This window comes from Sarcophilus harrisii, chromosome 4, assembly GCF_902635505.1.
Source record: "Sarcophilus harrisii chromosome 4, mSarHar1.11, whole genome shotgun sequence".
Taxonomy (NCBI): Eukaryota; Metazoa; Chordata; class Mammalia; order Dasyuromorphia; family Dasyuridae; genus Sarcophilus; species Sarcophilus harrisii.
The window spans coordinates 288,970,248-288,988,744 of NC_045429.1; the positions used below are offsets into that span (position 1 = coordinate 288,970,248).

Consider the following 18,497-nt stretch of genomic DNA (forward strand, 5'->3'; position numbering starts at 1 on the left):
AAGCTCATACAAATCTTTGACCTTTTGCTCTTGATCGTTCCCCTGGTCTGGATTTGCTCTTTTTCTCACCTCTCTCTTCAAATTCTATTTATGTGGCTCGCCATATCTTATCCTTGACTGCAGCAACTATTAGTGATCTTTTCCTCCTTCCAAGTCTTATGGCATGTTTTACCATTCATTTGTCACTTCCTATACAGAGTTCTATTATTATTGATGTTCTTCTTGATTTATTTCCTGCCATAAGATTTTGTGTTCCTCTCCAAGGCAGAGATTTTTGCCTTGTTTTACTGTCTATTTCAGTATTTTAATTGTTTACTGATTGATTGATTAGCTCATTTATCTTTCTTATGTCCTATCCACTTTGAATCTTCTACTATACTATAACTAGACACCATTTTCCCACCATTTCCTTCATTTCTCCTGGTCAGGAACCTATGGTGATTCCCTATTTATACTATGTTTATAGCACAATTTCCTTTGCCTGTCATCTGGAACCATTTACTGTTTGGCCCCTCTTTGAATGTCTTTCACTCTGTTTCCATTTTTTTGAGTCACCAGCCCATCTTTCAGTGGCCCAGACTCACCAAATTTATTCCTATGTTTGCTTCTTTTGTTTCCCCACACCTGGAATACTTCCCCTTTTTTCCACATTGCATACCATGAAAATTAGACTCCTTCATTAACCCGACCTCTGATCTCCCAGAGATTCCTGTATCAATTTTTTTGAGGATTCTTAGTCATGTTCTCTCATCTTTTTTAAAAAAAAAAATCTTTTTCCTTTATTTTAGAACTTAGGTAGATGGATTTAATATATACTTTAACATTTAATATGTATTGGACTATTTGCCATCTAGGGGAAGGGGTGGGGGGAAAGAGGGGAAAATTTGGAGCAGAAGGTTTTGCAAGGGTCAATGTTGAAAAATTACCCATGCATATATTTTGTACATAAAAAGCTATAATAATAAAATAAAATAAAACTTAGATAGAGGGAACAACTAGGTGGTGCAGTGGATAGAGTGCCAACCCTAAAGTCAGGAGGACCTGAGTTCAAATCTGGTCTCAGACACTTAAGACTTCTTAGCTGTGTGACTCTGGCAAGTTACTTAGCCCCAATTGCCTCAGAAAAAAAAAAAAAAAAACTTAGAAAATAGGAAAAAAAAGTCATTTTTACAGTAGAACATATGAGAAGTTTCAAAATATATAACAGTAAATTTCCATTTCAAAAAAGCATATATAATAAACACGCATTTAGAACTACCCATGTTTTCTTTGCTTCCTTGTAGATTTTCTTTTGTATTCATCTTTGCACTTTTTACTTATTCTTTTCCCTCTTTCTTCCCCTCTTCCTCAGCAGGTTACAGTTAAATATGGATATATAGCCATATGTTTTACATGTATGTATATAGATATACACACAAATATATACACATAATATGTATATATATTCTCTTGTTTCCTATCCTTGCTAACTTTTCTACTTGCTAACTTGCCTTGCTATTCCTTCCTATATCCTCTTTATTTTTCCCCTCCCTCTTTATTCCTTTCCCATTAATCTACACATTATCCCACTCCACTTAATCTACACATACCCTTCTATTTCCTCACTTATCCTTTTTCCTTCACCTCATTTGTAGACTTTGGATGTACTTTTTTAGTATAGGTATATGTGTGTATTGTCTTTTTTTAAAAATTGGTTTTCATATAATTATCTCGAAAGCCCCTCCTATACTCCCAAACAATATGACAAGCTTCTTGAAAACCAAGACTGTGTAATGCTTCTCTTATATAACCCATGATACTGAGCACCGAAGATACTCCATAAATACATATTAAATTGAATGAGTCATGAAAAAGTTTTGTCCGTTGGAAGCACGAGGCCAATGCCTATTGACAGAAGTAGATAGAAGTCTTGGGATGAGGGCTTCTGGGAGAGTTGGGTTTGTAGATCAGAGTTTTGGAATAGTTGGGACTTTTCAGATGATAATACTGTGTAGATTCTCTCTCTTTCCCCTGTGTAATCTTGATTCCTCTCTTCTTTCCCCTCCATAGAACCTCTCAGCTGTGGGAGCACTTGTGGGTCTCAGCAATTCCCGACTTGGCTCCATCAAAACTCGGTGAGTCCTTTACTAAGTTTTATTCTTCACCTCAAGTCCAGCAACTCAACTATTCCCATATTTCCAGTTTTCCTTGGGACTCAAGAAGGAATCAGCTAGTTCTTCCTGTGGATCACCTTGTCCATCTTCCTGTTTCCATATCTTGGATGTGGTGGCTTCTTCTGGAAGCATCTTTCCTGATTTTTACAACTTTCCTTGACTGGAAGTTAAGTTTTATATGTAATTATATTGTCTTCTTACCCATTTCCAGTTGTACATTAATATTCAGGCCTTCTTTTACTAAAACTAGTTTCTCTTGCTGGAACTCTTTTTGATTCTCATGCTGGAACTCTTTTTTAGTTTCTCCCTATCCCATTCCCACAGCCTTTAGGAGTCAGGACTAAGATACAACTTAAGTCCCAAGAGATAGGTAAAAAGAAGGAAAAATTTGTTAAATCTAGTGCATCCTCTCAGACATTGCCCCTCCTCATCCCCTTGCCAGGTTTGAGGGATTGTGTTTGCTTTCCCTGCTGGTGGCGGAGAGTCCCACTGAGACGTTCCAGCAGCACAGTGTTTCCTGGCTCCGTAGTATTCAGCATGTCCTTCAGGTAAGCATGTCCTCCTTCCTCTTCCTAACTAACTCTCATCTTCTCTCCCCCCCACCCCCTCCATTTTCTGGTTATGTTGGATTCCTTATGGGAAGAAAATCTGATAAAAGAATAAAACCTAATCCATTATTGAAAGAAAGTCCTTATGGGAAGAAAATCTGATAAAAGAATAAAACCCAATCCATTATTGAAAGAAAGTGAAAGAAAGGGACAAAAATGTTGTTTTCAGCTTTTTGCTATCATTCTTAATCATGGCACTTAACTAACTTCTTTGACATTATTACCTTCTATATTAAACTAAAACCTTTAAAATACATTCTGTTTTAAGTTTTCTACAGATGTCTCCACCTTGGCTTGTTTCCTTTATTAACAATCTTATCTTTGTTGATTTTTTAATCCTTTCCAATAGGTTGGTAGAAGCCTGATTCAGAAAAGGGTTGAGTTTTCTTCTCCCACCTTGAAATCTAAGCTTTTCTTTCCTTTCTAGATTATAGGAAATGTATGAGCTAGCCAATTTAGAGATAAGGGGAATAGCCCTGTTCAAGCTGATTCCTATATAGGCAGTAGAGAATGGGGGGTGGGGGGAAGAAGCAATACTAACATGGAGTTAGGAAGGCTGGAGTTCAAATTCTGCCATGGGAATTTGTAAACTATGTGATCTTAGATGAGTCAATCTCAGCTTCAGGGGGATGATAATAGTATACATCTCCAGGATTGTTCTGAGAATAAAATGGATGTCTAGATGGCAAAGTAAATAGGGCCTAGAATCAGGAATAGTGAAGATTCATCTTTCTGAGTTCAGATTTAGCTACAAATATTTACTGTGCAGTTTCCTCTTCTATAAAATAAACTGGAGAAAGAAATGACAAATCATTCTAGTATCTTCTCTCCCTTTCCCTCCCCAAAAAACACAACCAAATGGGGTCACAAAAAGTCATACATGACTGAACAACATCAAAAGCACTTTATATTATGCTTATAAAGATATAAAGATTCATATTTCAATTTGGGAAATACTCCTGATCATTTTTAGAAGGGAATAGTGAGGGGCAGCTAGGTGGTGCAGTGGATAGAACATGAGCCTTGAAGTCGGGAGGACCTGAGTTCAAATCTGGCCTCAGACACTTAATACTTCCTAGCTGCGTGACCTGAGCAAGTCACTTAGCCCCAATTGCCTCAACAACAACAAAAAAGAAGAAGGGAATAGTGTGCTAGAAAAATTGAGATAAGGTTTGGGAAGAGGAAACTAGACAGCCTACAGCTTTTCCAACCCAGATGCAGCTAGAAAGTGCCCTGCCAAGACTGGGAAAAGATATGAAAACTTAATTTTCTTCTGTTATGCCATGTATAACTTTATCTCTCTCTACCCCCCTCCCTCCTTTTATTTTATTTTTTTAAATGGGTTATCTTTTTTCATTAGAATGTAAGCCCTTTGAAGCAATAAACTGGGAAAATATTTTTACAGTCAAAGGTTCTGATAAAGGCCTCATTTCCAAAATATATAGAGAATTAACTCTAATTTATAAAAAATCAAGCCATTCTCCAATTGAAAAATGGTCAAAGGATATGAACAGACAATTCTCAGATGAAGAAATTGAAACTATTTCTAGTCATATGAAAAGATGCTCCAAGTCATTATTAATCAGAGAAATGCAAATTAAGACAACTCTAAGATACCACTACACACCTGTCAGATTGGCTAAGATGACAGGAAAAAATAATGATGATTGTTGGAGGGGATGTGGGAAAACTGGGACATTGATTCATTGTTGGTGGAGTTGTGAACAAATCCAACCATTTTGGAGAGTAGTTTGGAACTATGCTCAAAAAGTTATCAAACTGTGCATACCCTTTGATCCAGCAGTGTTACTACTGGGATTATTTCCCAAAGAGATTATAAAGAAGGGAAAGGGACCTGTATGTGCACAAATGTTTGTGGCAGCCCTTTTTGTAGTGGCTAGAAACTGGAAACTGAATGGATGTCCATCAGTTGGAGAATGGCTGAATAAATTGTGGTATATGAAAATTATGGAATATTACTGTTCTGTAAGAAATGACCAACAGGATGATTTCAGAAAGGCCTGGAGAGACTTACACGAACTGATGCTGAGTGAAATGAGCAGGACCAGGAGATCATTATATACTTCAACAACAATACTAGATGATGACCAGTTCTGATGGACCTGGCCATCCTCAGCAACGAGATCAACAAATCATTTCTAATGGAGCAGTAATGAACTGAACTAGCTATACCCAGAAAAGAACTCTGGGAGATGACTAAAAACCATTACATTGAATTCCCAATCCCTATATTTATGCACACCTGCATTTTTGATTTCCTTCACAAGCTAATTGTACAATATTTCAGAGTCTGATTCTTTTTGTACAGCAAAATAACGTTTTGGTCATGTATACTTAGTGTGTATCTAATTTATATTTTAATATATTTAACATCTACTGGTCATCCTGCCATTTAGGGGAGGGGGTGGGGGGGGTAAGAGGTGAAAAATTGGAACAAGAGGTTTGGCAATTGTTAATGCTGTAAAGTTACCCATGTATATATCCTGTAAATAAAAGGCTATTAAATTTAAAAAAAAAAAAAAAAAAAAAGAATGTAAGCCCTTTGAAGTCAGAGACTGACTGTCCTGATTATCTCTTACATGTATGTATTGATCACTTGGCACATAGTAAATGATAGTTGTCGCATGAAATGATAGTTGACTGACTAACCACCTCTAAACCTGGAGCTCTTCATACTGTACTCTCTTGCTTCCTCTGATCAACTCTGGTGTTCTTCCTAATACCTCTTGTGTCATCCTTTCCTTTTAGGATAAAAGCATGAGTATTTTTTTGGCCTTATCTTTCTTTCCCACCTCTTCCTTTTCAGTCACAAGATCCAGCCCCTACCATGGAGTTGGCTGTGGCCATTCTGAGAGATCTGCTCCGATACTCAGCCCAGCTTCCTGAGCTCTCCAGAGACATTTCTACAAACCACTTGCCTGGCCTATTAACATCTTTACTGGGCCTTAAGCCTGAGGTAAGATAATAGGACCTTGGGGCATGGCCTCACAGGGAAAGGTGAAATGGGGGAGGAGGGAATGGAGCAGGGAATGGGGATGAAGGCTCAAAGGGCTTCTGGGTTCAGGTAGCAATTTGAAAGCACTAGAATATGGGAGAGGCTCTTGCTCACTTTTCTTTATATTTCCTCATAGTGTGAGCTGTCAGCATTGGAGGGAATGAAGGCCTGCATGACTTACTTCCCCCGAGCCTGTGGCTCCCTCAGAGTAAGTGACTGGCCACTTTGCTACCGCCCCAGTCAGTTATGCTTATTCTTCAATTCTACTCTCTCATGCTCTACATTTCATAAATAATCCATGGATTTCCTGAAGTAGTTGTACGTGAGAATTTCAACATCCTCCTATAGATTTCTGTTCTCTTGACTAGAACCCAGCCTCTTTCAGTTGATCTTTTAAGTAGTCTTTGCTACCAGTAGCTACAATTATCCACTTCTGTAAAACCAGCCAGTGGCTCTTATTAATTCTTTATGCCAATCCCACATTCATTAGCCAAGATACTATGATAAGCTCTAAGGATACAATGACAAAACAAAGAACAATCCCTGCTTTTATCTAGCTTACATTCTCCTTGCTGAAGGAAGTAAAGAGATGCAACATGTAACGAAATTATTATTTAAAGATGGGGAATGTACTGACAGGTATAATTTTCAAGAATTCTGAGAAAAAAGTATATTCTAGGAATAGAGGACAGTTTATACAGAAACAAGGAGTCAGAATAAAGATTTTTTGATTCAGAATGAATGAACCAAAAAATCATTTAAATACTTAATAGATACAAAGCTTTATAAATAGCAGAAATGGAATCTAGGACACTTGAGGGGGAGCAGTATGAATGTTTGGAAAGATAGGCTAGAGCCAGATGACAAAGGGTTTTAAATGCCAAAATAAGTAATTTGTATTTTATCGTAGAGACAATAGAGAGTTACTTGATGTTCTTGAGGAAAGGGACCGATGTGTAATGTGTTTTAGGAAGATTATTTACTTTGCCATCATTGTGGAAGATGGATTGGAGAGTGCAGAGACTGAAAGTAGAGTGACCAGTTAGTCAGGGTAGATGGTAGAGATGTTTTGGAGGTAGACTTGACCAGGCATCGATTTTTTAATTTTTATTAGATTTCTTCCCAATTATATGTAAATACAATTTTCAACATTCAATTTTTGAAAGATTTGGACTTTAAAAATTTTTCTTCCTCCTTTCTCCTCTCCAAGATGGCAATCTGATATAGGTTATTTCTTTTGTTAGTCATGTAGTGAAAGAAGAAACAGAACAAAAGGAAAAAACGCTCCCCCAATGCCCCCAAAGCAAAAAAAGTGAAAATAATATACTTTGATCTATATTCAGACTCTTTATCATTCTTTCTCTGAATGTGGATAACATTTTCCAACATTTTCTATCTTTGGGAATTGTCTTGGATCATTATATGGCTTAAGAAGGCTAAATTGACAATGGTCAGCAGTACAGTGTACAGTATTTTTCATTCAGTTCATGCAAGTCCTTGTTTTTTCTGAAATCTACCTGCTCATCATTTTTTATAGTGTAATAATATTCCATTACATTCATATGCTGCAACTTGTTCAGCCATTTTCCAATTGATAGGCATTCTTTCAATTTTGAGTTCTTTGTTGCCATAAAAAAAGCTGCTGTAAATATTTTTGTATGTGTAGTTCTTTTCCCCTTTTTTATGATCTCTTTGGAATATAGACCTACTAGGTCTAAAGTGGTTTAGCCTGAATAAAGGATATATACTATTGATTGTTATTTGGGCATAATTCCAAATTGTTCTCCAGAATGGTTTTGACTTTGACTTTGACTTAGATAAATTAAGTTAAAAATAATGTTGATATTAGAACCGTGAGTGATTAAAAAGATGGTGGTAGGGCAACTAGTTGGTATAATGGATAGAGCACCAGCCCTGAAGTCAGGAGGACCTGAGTTCAAATTTGACCTAAGACACTTAACACTTCCTGGCTGTGTGATCCTGGGCAAGTCACCTAGCTCCAATTGCCTCAGCAAAAAAAAAAAAAAAAAAAAATTAAAATTAAAATTAAATGATGGTTTGCTTTCAGCTCATAATAGATAAGAAATTAGGATAGAGTGGCAGGTTTGAGGGAAAGACGCTGAAATCTGTTTTGGACATGTTAAGATTGAGGTAGATGCCTGTGGGACATCCAGTTGGGAGATCCATTCTATCCAATAGACAAATGATTGTGAGAGCTTGCAGCCCAGGAGAGAGATTAGGGTTAGATATCTAGATCTACAATCATTTCCATAGGGATCAATACATTAACAGAATTTATTAAGCACTAATTAGGTGCTAAATACTTTATCAGAGCCTGGGAATATAAAAACAAAAATGAAACAGTTCCTGTTTCCTGACTTTAAGGAGTTTAATGATATTGGAGGGAAACAACATATACAAATGTAGAAAATATAAGGCAATTAGAAAAATGGAAGGCAGTAGCAATATTTGAAAGGTAGGACTCCAGTAAGGAAGGAATGTTTGCCTCATACCTATGAGACAACAACCAAAAAAGAGAAACAAGAAATGGAATATTTGAGGACAACAAATAGGGCCAACTTACTAGTGCCTTCAAAAGAGACTTCTTGCAGAATGTAGAGTTTTAGCTGGGACTGCAAGAAAGCCAGGAGACAAATGAAAAGAGGAAACATTCCAAGCAGAAAGTAGATCCAGTGAAAATTTATCAAGTGTCTTGTGAAAGGAATAGCAAGGATAGTTGCTAGATATACAGAATACAAAAGGGAAGTAATAAAATATTTAAAAGACTAAGTTATGAAAACTTTATTAAATACTAGAGGATTTGATCGAGGAGATAAAAGAAAGCCACTGGAATTGTTTGAAAGGAAATGACATGATCAGACTTGTATTTTAAGAAAATGATTTTGATAGCTGAGTGGTGAATGGTCTAAAGGCCAGTTTCTTAAACTGTGGTTCATGCCTTGATGTGGGGTTTTATAACTGAAAGTGGGAATTATGAAATTATGATTTGTTAACAGTAAATGTCTAATTTGCATACTTATTTTATATACCTATAATCCCAGGGTCACAAAAAATTTCTTGGCCAAAAAGAAGTTGCAAATGGAAAAAGTTTAAGAATCCTTGGTATATAATAGAGAGAGACTTGTGGCAGGGAGACTAACCAGAAAATTATTATAGCATCCCAAGTATAAGATGATAGGGGCCTGTCCAAGGATGTTGGCAGTGTCAGAAGAGAGAAGGATGAGATGTTACAAAGGACAAAATTGAACTATTCAACAACATTGATATGGGAGATAAAAGTAGGGAATAGAGCTTAGGTGACTAGCAGGAGGGTGGTGCTCCCTTTAGAATAGGAAAGTTATATACTTTAACATATTTAACATGTATTTATCAACCTGCTATCTAGGGGAGGGGGTGGGGGGAAGGAGGGGAAAAATTGGAACAAAAGGTTTTGCAATCGTCAATGCTGAAAAATTACCCATGCATATATCTTGTAAATAAAAAGTTATAATAAAAAAAAAAAAAAGAAAAAAAAATAGAATAGGAAAGTTAGGAAAAGGGGGGAGGGTATAGGAGGAAAGATAATGAATTCACTTGTGGACATGCCAAGTTTAAGATGTCTGTAGGACATTTGGTTCATGGTGTCCAATAGGCAGTTAGATTTGGGGAGACTGAAAGTTGGGAGAAAAGTTAGGATAAAAAGGAAAGATAAATAAATCTGAAAATCTGCATAGAAATAACTGAATCTGGAATCTGATGAGACCATTAAACAAAATATTACTGAAGGAGGAAATTATAGGACCCAGGAAAAAACTTAAGGAGATACTGTGGGAGTTGGGGGAGTCTGGATTTACATTAAGGGGCAGGAAGGATGTCTACTCCTTTCCTGGGATAATATACTACGTATTGTAGATCAAAATAAGAGGGGGACCCCTTACTAGAGAGCTTAGTAATTGTAACATGGATAAAGAACCATCAAAGGAGACTGAGAAGACTCCACCATTCAGGTAACAGAGTTTTATGAAAACCTATAGAAAAGAGAGAAAGGTGACAGTGTCAGAATCTGTAGAGAGGTCAAGAAGGATGAGGATTGAGAAAAGACCATTAGATTGGACAAGTAAGGGAGAGAACTTTGGGGAAACCAGTTTCAGTGGAATGAGGGAGAAAGGGAGAAAGTAAGAAAAGAGTGGAAAGAAAGAAAGTAGGAGGTCCCATGTGTGTGAGTAGGCTAATTGAAGGGATAACAACATGTATGTTGAAGTCTCTAATGTCAGATCACGGACTGGACTAAGTGTCAGCAAAACCTAGATTTACATCTGTTTGCCTTAATTTTCTCTTCTGTGAAATGACGACTAGGTTTTTTATAAGATCTTTTTCAGCACCAGAACTCCCCCTCTCCTCCTCCCACCCAAAAAAAAGAAAAGAAAAGAAAAAAAACAATTGAGCACAACTAAAGTAAAAAAAAAAAAAAAAAATCTCATTGCTAGTGTTTCAATTTCTGCCTCTTCAGCAAAGTAATAGGGTAAATGTCTTCTCTTATCTCTTCTTTGAGGCCACACATGCCCATTATAATTTTGAAACATTCAGTTTTTGTTGCTTTCCATTTACATTGTTGTAGTCATTTGGTAGTATATTTTTGGTTCTGCTTTACTTCACTTTGCATCACTTCATACAAATCTTACCATGCTTCTCTGTATTTATCATATTCTGCATTCCTTAGGACATAGTAATAATATTCCATTATGTGCGTAAGCCACAATTTTTCTCAATGAGCTCCTTGGAGTATAGATATGCTCCAGCAACAAAATCTCTGCATTAAAGGGTATGAACATTTTAGTTACCCTATTATAATTCCAAATTTCTAAAATAGTTAGACCTGCTTTACTGCTTTACCAGCAATGTTATTAACACATTTGTTTTTCTGCAACCTCTCCAATGTTGACTGATTTGCATTTCTCTCATTAGTGATTCAGAGGATTCTCACATGGTTGTTTAGCAGTTGACAGCTTTTCTTTTGAGAACATGGTTCTCTCTGACCACTTCTCTATTATCGAATGGCTTTTATTCATGGATTTCATGGAAGTATTTTGGATATCAAATCTTTATTTGCTAAAAATAGAGAGGGATTTGGAAGGAGATGGGATGATAGGAATGGTATTGGAAGGGAATTTTCAACTGGACAACCTAATGCTCTATTAGAGGCAGGTAAGGGGTTTACTGGATAGAATGCTAGGTCTGGACTGAGTTCAAATCTTCCCTCAGACACTTAGTAATTGTGAGGCTTTGGGCAAGTCACTAAACCTGTTTGCCTCAGTTCCTTATCTGAAAAAGGGGAATAGTAATAGTATCTAATTCCCTGGGTGGTTGTGAGGATTAAATGAGATATTTGTAAAGCACCTAACATACTCCCTGGCACATAGTAGGAGCTAACTAATAAACAGAGAAGGAAGTGTGATTTTATTAGACATAGTTGGGGTATATTCAGTTCTCTAATGTTCAGGCCCCTAATTCTCTTGTATGTTTTTCCTTCTGCTTTCCACTTTCAGATATACTTGTTCTGTTTTCTGCTCCTTCACTTTCTTCCCCTTTTTTTCCCCTTTTGTTCTCAGTGTTCCTATGATCTTTTTTTTTTTAAGGAAACTTTGTAGGATATTTAACTTCCCATTAATACCTTCTCTCCCTCTAAAAACCACAATCCTAATCCTACTTACATTTTCTCTCCTCACAAGTATTTTTTAATTTAATTTTTTCAGTTTTCAAACATTTATATTTTTACTTCTTTCTTCCACACACCTCTGAGAAAAAAAAAAAAAAAAACACTTGTAACAAATAAGCAGGCAAGCAAAATAAATTCCTCTACTGGCATGTCCAAAAATATGTCTACATATTTTACATGTATAATATGACATCCCTCTTTGTCAGGAAAGTGGTAGAAATCATCATTAGTCCACTGGAATCATGGTTGATTATTGTGGGGTTTTTTGTCTTTTAAAATTGTTTCTATGGTGTTGCTATTATACATCAGGGTGGCAAACTTGTGAGACTGAAAAAGTGATTGTGAAACACCCAAGTTATCTATTGTTGTCCTGTTTTTGCTCACTTTACTTTGCATCAGTTCATATATGTTTTTCTGGGTTTCTCTGAAACTATCTCTTCATTTCTTAAAGCATAGTCCAGTAGCATTCTATTGCATTCATAATTTGTTTATACATTCTACAATTGATGTGCACTCCCTCACTTTCCAATTCTTTGATACCAAAGTAGAAGTTTATAAACATTTTTGGACGTAGGATTTTTTTTTTTTTTCTTTTTTTGATTTCTTTTCCACAACTCCACACATTGGGAGAGAAAAAAAGTTTTGGCAAAAACGCATAGTCAGGCAAAACTAATTCCCACGTTGATTATATCTTAAAAATCTGGGTCCCATTCTGCACATTGAATCTATTACTTTTCTCTCTCTCATTAGAAAGACAGCATGTTTCATCATTGGTCCTCTGGAATCAAAATTGATCATGGATCAGAATTCTTAAATCTTTCAAATGTTGTCTTAATAATGTTGTTACTGTATAAATTGTTCTTATGGTTCTGTTAGCTTCATTTTGCATCACATCATACATATCTCCCAAGTTTCTCTGAAATGGTATTTTTCCTTATTTCTTGCAGCATAATAGAAATCTAATATATTCAGCAATTCCCCAATTAATGGGAACTCATTGTTATTGGTTCTTTGCCACCAAATAAAGAGTTTTTAAAGATAATTTATATATATACACACATATATATATATATATATATATATATATATATATATATATATATAAGTTCTTTTTCTTTGATCCTTTTGAAGTATAGATCAGCATTGCTGAGACTAATAGAATGCACAGTTTAATAACTTTTTGGACACATTTTCAAATTGCTTTTAAGAATGAGCAGTGCATTTCATAGCTCTGTTAATAATACATCAATGAGCTGATTTTCCTGCAATTCTCCAACATGTTTTTGCCAGTTTGATTGTTATTAGGAGGAAGTTGCTTTAATTTTATTAATAATTTCAAATTCTTTTCCCATATGAATATTGATAACTTTGATTTTTTTTCTTCGAAAACTGCCTGTTCATATAATACTGATTCAGTTCTTTATCTTGGATATAAATTTTTTTATTAGAAAAACTTGATTTTTTTCCATTTCATTGTTTTTTTCCAGTTTTAACTATTAGATTTGTTTATGCAAACCCTTTAAAATTTCATGTTATCACAATAGACCATTTTATCTCATGTAAATCTTTTTGTTGCTTATGAACTTCTGTTCTCCGTGACTCTGAAGAGTAATTTCTTTACTATAATTTGTTATCTTGACATATAAACCTAATTTCTTCCAGATTGCTGTCAAATTTTTCTAAGAGTTTTTATCAAATAGTGAGTCTTCCCAATAACTGGCATCTTTTGATTTATCAGACACTATGCTAGTCTTTTTCTGTGTATAATATACCTAATTGGTTCTGCTGGTCATCCTCTCTTTTAATCAGTACTAAATTGTTTTAAAGGTTACTATTTTGTAGTATAGAACAAGCGCTGGTACTGATACTTCCTTTTTCTTTTACCTTTATTTCCTTTTTCCCCCCACTTTTTACTCTTGAGATTTTTGTCCTTTTGTTTAATTTCTTTCTCACCATTCTATTTTATAAAGTAATCCATTCTTATATTGATGTGGTTCTGAATAAGTGAATTAGTTTAGTTTGTATTGAAATTTGTATTACATTGACTTACCTATGAGTAATTTATATATCCAATTATTTGGTTCTATCTTTATATTCTTAAATAGTATCTGAAGTTATACTGGTATAGATCATGTGTGTGTCTGTGTTAGTAAGTAGACTCCTAAGTATTTTATATATTCTGTAGTTATTTTAAATGTAATTATGAATTTATTTTGTATCTTGCAACTTTGTTGATGTTACTGTATACTGATGGTTATTTCTTTGTGATCATATCATTTGCAAAAAAGAAGGTAATTTTGTTTCTTAGTCTTCTTTTTTTTTTTTTTTTTTTTGATTTTTTTTTCTTATTGCTGTAACTAGTATTTCTAACAATCTATTAAATAAATCCTAGGGGTGATAATGCATTTCCTTTCTTTATTCTGATTTTGTTTTTTAAAGGGATTCTAGTTTATCTTCATTTCATATAATGCTAGTTCTTTGTTTTAGATACGGTTAGATGCTATGTACCATGTTAGTGAAAGGCCCATTTGTTTGCTTTCTAGCATTTTTAACAGAGATAGTTATTTCTTCTTTCAAAAGTTTTTACCCATATTGATTTTCCCAATATTAAACCAACTCTCCCCCCACCCCCACCCCCATTTTTGGCATAAATCAAATTTGTTTTTTTATTTATGTGTGTATCTACATATATACACATGTATATAAAGTTAAAATATAGATATATAATATATTCGTGGTTTGTGTAAATTTGCATTATGTAAATTTATTTCATGTAAAGAATTCTGAAAGTAATATGCATTCCAAAAAACTACTAAGATATTATGTTAACTTTACAGTACTGTGCTCTTTTTGCTCCTCCTTCTCAGCTGGTTTCCACAGCTTTCCTATCCCCAACCTCTCTCCCCTCAAAAAAACCTTTTTTTAAAAGCCATCCAAATGAAAGCAGAAGAATGGACATGTGGAGGGGCTGCCACCACAGGAGTCGGGTGCTTGGTTTGAGACCTCTCAAACTGAGACAGGAGATCTTTGCCCTGCTCTACCCATCTGTTGGTTTATCTGTCTTACCTCAGCTTTCTATTTAGTATCTGGGAGGGTAGAGTGCATGGAGGACACCTAAACTCCTTTATCACCTTGTCTCTCCTATCTGTGTTCTTGTCAAGCCCCTAGATGTCTTTTCTCTTTCCTGAATGTCATGTGTCCTTGAACCATATGGGAGGTACCTCCATGGGGTCCCTTTCTCTCTCACATCCCCACTTCTGCACATTATGTAAAAACGCTTTACATAGAGGTCCATAGAATAGTCCACTTACATAAAGTAAAAATTGTCTGTTTATATAGTGTTTCTTTCTATCTTTCTGTAAGTATATTATATATACATATACACTTTTTTTGTATTAATATTCATTAGGGATATTGTTCTGTAGTTTTTGTCTCTGCTTTGAATTTAAAATTTTTGTTTTAAGTATTAAGACTTTTGTATCATAGAAGGAATTTAGTAGGATGCTTTATTTTGCTATTTTTACAAATAGTTTGCGTAATACTGGAAGTGATTTGTCTTTTCAGTGTTTAATAGAGTTCACTTATATATTCATCTATTCCTGGGATTTTTTCTCTAGGAATTTATTTATACTTTGTTCAATATCTTTTTCTGAGATTGAATTATTTAAATTCTCTGTTTTTATGTTCTATTAGTCTGGATAATTTATATTTTTTGTATATACTTGCCCATTTGCTTTAAGTTGTCCATTTTATTGGCATATAATTACATAACATTGTTTAATAACCTTTTTTTGTTATTGTTGTTGGGAATTTTTTTTCTCCTTTTCATTTTTGATATTGACAAACTGCTTTTCCTTTTTAATTAAAATTTAGCTATCCCTGTTTCTCCCCCCCCAAAAAAAACAACAAATCTGACCTCCTTTTATTTATTAATTTAATGTGGACTTAAAATTTTTTTGTTTTCAATGTTGTTAAAATCTTCTATGACTTCCATTCTGATATTTAATTGGGATTTTAAAATTTGTTGATTTTTCTAGTTTTTTTAATTGCATGTCCAATTAATTGATTTGTTCTCTCTTTTGTTGTTGAAAGTGTTAGAAAGTATAGGTAAAAGAGAGAGAAAATTCTCATTGTTATCATTATCTTTAGTGAAATGATCTATTTTTTTTTTAATGATTCATTCTGTGACCTACCAGTTATTTTAGGATTGTGTTATTAAGTCTCTGTTTTTTTTCATAAAAAATAATATCTAGTGTTTATATAGCTATTTAAGGTTTGCAAAATGTTTAATAAATATTGTTTCATTTTATCCTCACAAAAATCCTGGGAGATAAGTGCTATTATCTCCATTTTACAGATAAAGAAACTGAGGCAAAGGGAGGAAGAATGACTTACCAAGGGTCACACAACATGTCTGAGGCTGATTTTGAACTCAGGTCTCTCTGACTCCAAATCTCCAGTCTATTCCCTTCATCATCAAGCTGATTGTGTGGATTGTTTACCTAATGTTGAACCATCTTTGAACTCCTATATAAATCCAACTTGGGGTTTGATGGTTTCTTGGATGGATTACCATGGTATATTTTATAGGATTTAACTTAAATTTTTTGCATCACTATTCATTAGTGATGTTGGTCTATAGTTTACTTTCCAATTCTTCTTCAGTGGCCCTTATTTAATATAATTTTTATTGCATTGTAGTTAGTAAAGAATGTGGTTGATATTCTTACTTTTTTGCATTTGTGATGTTTTTATACTTTAATATATGGCTGATTTTTGTGGATATTCTATACACAGGTTAGAACTATGTATACTTCTCTCATCCAATAATTACCAGAGCTCTTTCATGTCTTAAGTTTTCTAAAGTTTTATTTAGATAATATCTTCTTGTTTTTTGATTGGTTGTCTAAGCTCTGAGAGGTGCTCCATTTGAGGTCCTCCATTGTTATAGTTTACTATCTATTTCTCCCTGTAACTCATTTAGTTTTTCCTTTAATTAGATGCTATACAAATATGTATATATGTATTTTTTTAATATTTAAGTTTATTGTCTTATATCCTAAAGCAATTATTGTCTCATATACTTAACTATTTATCTTTTTTAACCAAATGAGTTTTTACTGTGGTTTTGTCTGAGATCATGGTCATTACCCCTACTTTTAGTTCAGGTGAACTATCATAGATTTTGTTCCAATCCCTCATCTTAATTCTGTATGAGTCTTTATGTTTTAAATATGTTTCTAGTAAATAATATATTTTTGGATTCTGCTTTTTTAAGATTATATATGTATTCATTTTTTATGTTTCCATATGAGTCATATTGGAAGAGAAAAATCAGAACAAAAGGGAAAAACCATGAGAGAAAAAAAAACGGGGAGTAAAGGTGAAAGTAGTACATGTTGATCCACATTCAATCTCCATAGTACTCTCTCTGGATGCAGATGGTGTTTTCCTTCCAAAGTTTATTGAAATTGCCTTGGATCACTGAATTGCTGACAGGAATCAAGTCTATCAGTCAGTCATTACACAGTCTTGTTTCTGTGTATAATGTTTTCTTGATTCTTCTTGCTTCACTCAGCATTAATTCACATAAATCTTTCTAGGCTTTTTAAAAATCAACCTGTTCATCATTTTTTATAGAACAATAATATGCCATTACTTTCATATATCATAATTTATCCAGTCATTCCCTAATTGATGGGCACTCATTCATTTCCACTTCTTTGTAGTGGAGCTACAAAGAGCTGCTATGAACATTTTCATATATGGGTCCTTTTCCCTCTTCTATGATATCTTTGGGATACAGATTTAGAAAGTAGTGGTACTTCTGAAATCAAAGGGTATACACAGTTTGATAGCTCTTTCCAAATTGTTCTCCAGAATGATTGGCTCAATTTACAATTCCACCAACAATTCATTGGTATCCCAATTTTCCCACATCCCCTCCAACATTTATCACTTTTCCTGTCACCTTAGCCAATCTGATAGGTGTGAAGTGGTAATTTGCATTTCTCTAGTTTCTAATCAAGAGCATTTTTTCATATATTTCATAAATGGCTTTAATTTCTTCATCTGAAAATTGTTCATGGATTCTACTTTCTAATCCATTCTACTATTCTTTTCCAATTTATCAGTAAGCTTATCTTAGGCACATTCATAGTTATGATCATTGTGTTTCCATTTATCCTGTTCTCTCATACTTTTGTTGTTGCTATTCCCTGCTCCCTTTTTATCATAAGTTCTTACCATTTCTTGGTTTCCACTTAACATTTTCTTATGCTTTTCTCCTCCATAAAGTAAGACATTTTATCAGCCTAATTGCTTTGAAAAGACCCAATTCCAAAAGGAATTCTGTCTTAATGAAAGAAAAGGTTTGTCCTGTTATTTTCAAGCAAATGTTGAAGAACAAAACAAATGGCTCTCAAATTGTGAGCAGATAGAGGTTCTGTTAAACTTTGTTGAATAAATGATGAACTATTTATAATTAGTGCATGAATTATTTGCTGTGTTAGTGAGGACTGACAAAGGGCCTATAAATGATTTGAGCATGTTAAATACACAGGTTGTAATAATAATTGTGCCTTGAATAATTTTTCATGTGTGTTTATAAAGCACATTTATTACAATAACGTGTCAGGTAGTTATTGTAGGTATTGTTATGCCATTAGAACCCCCAGATTTCTTTCTTGGATCCCACTTCTCTTTTCCTGGATGTCAGCTGTCATTTATGGTTTTATGTTAGCTGTCAGTTTTAGTAGCCTGCCATTTGTGACTATCCCTCCCATTTATTCATAAAAAGTATAAAGAGACCTGACTTAACCAATGTCAGCCTATTTCATGGGCTTAATTTAAGGTTTTCTTGATTTGTTCCACAAAGATATTTTGAAAGACTTTGTGAAGTCACTTGAAGAAATGCAACTATATTTATGACATTTCTCTGTCAAAAATTAAATTTGTTATTGTTTAGTCAAGCTCAACTCTTCAAGACTTACTTGGGATTTTCT

General features: G+C 34.3%; 1 protein-coding gene across 1 annotated transcript in view; it reads left to right on the top strand.

The window, feature by feature from the left end:
- The window catches only part of PELP1 (proline, glutamate and leucine rich protein 1), a 32,840-nt gene that overhangs the window by 1,322 nt on the left and 13,021 nt on the right, over positions 1-18,497 (top strand). The window contains exons 2-5 of the mRNA XM_031965392.1: positions 2,050-2,114; positions 2,596-2,701; positions 5,589-5,738; positions 5,914-5,985. Coding sequence (XP_031821252.1) covers positions 2,050-2,114; positions 2,596-2,701; positions 5,589-5,738; positions 5,914-5,985 — 393 coding nt within the window. The remainder of the gene's footprint in view (positions 1-2,049; positions 2,115-2,595; positions 2,702-5,588; positions 5,739-5,913; positions 5,986-18,497) is intronic.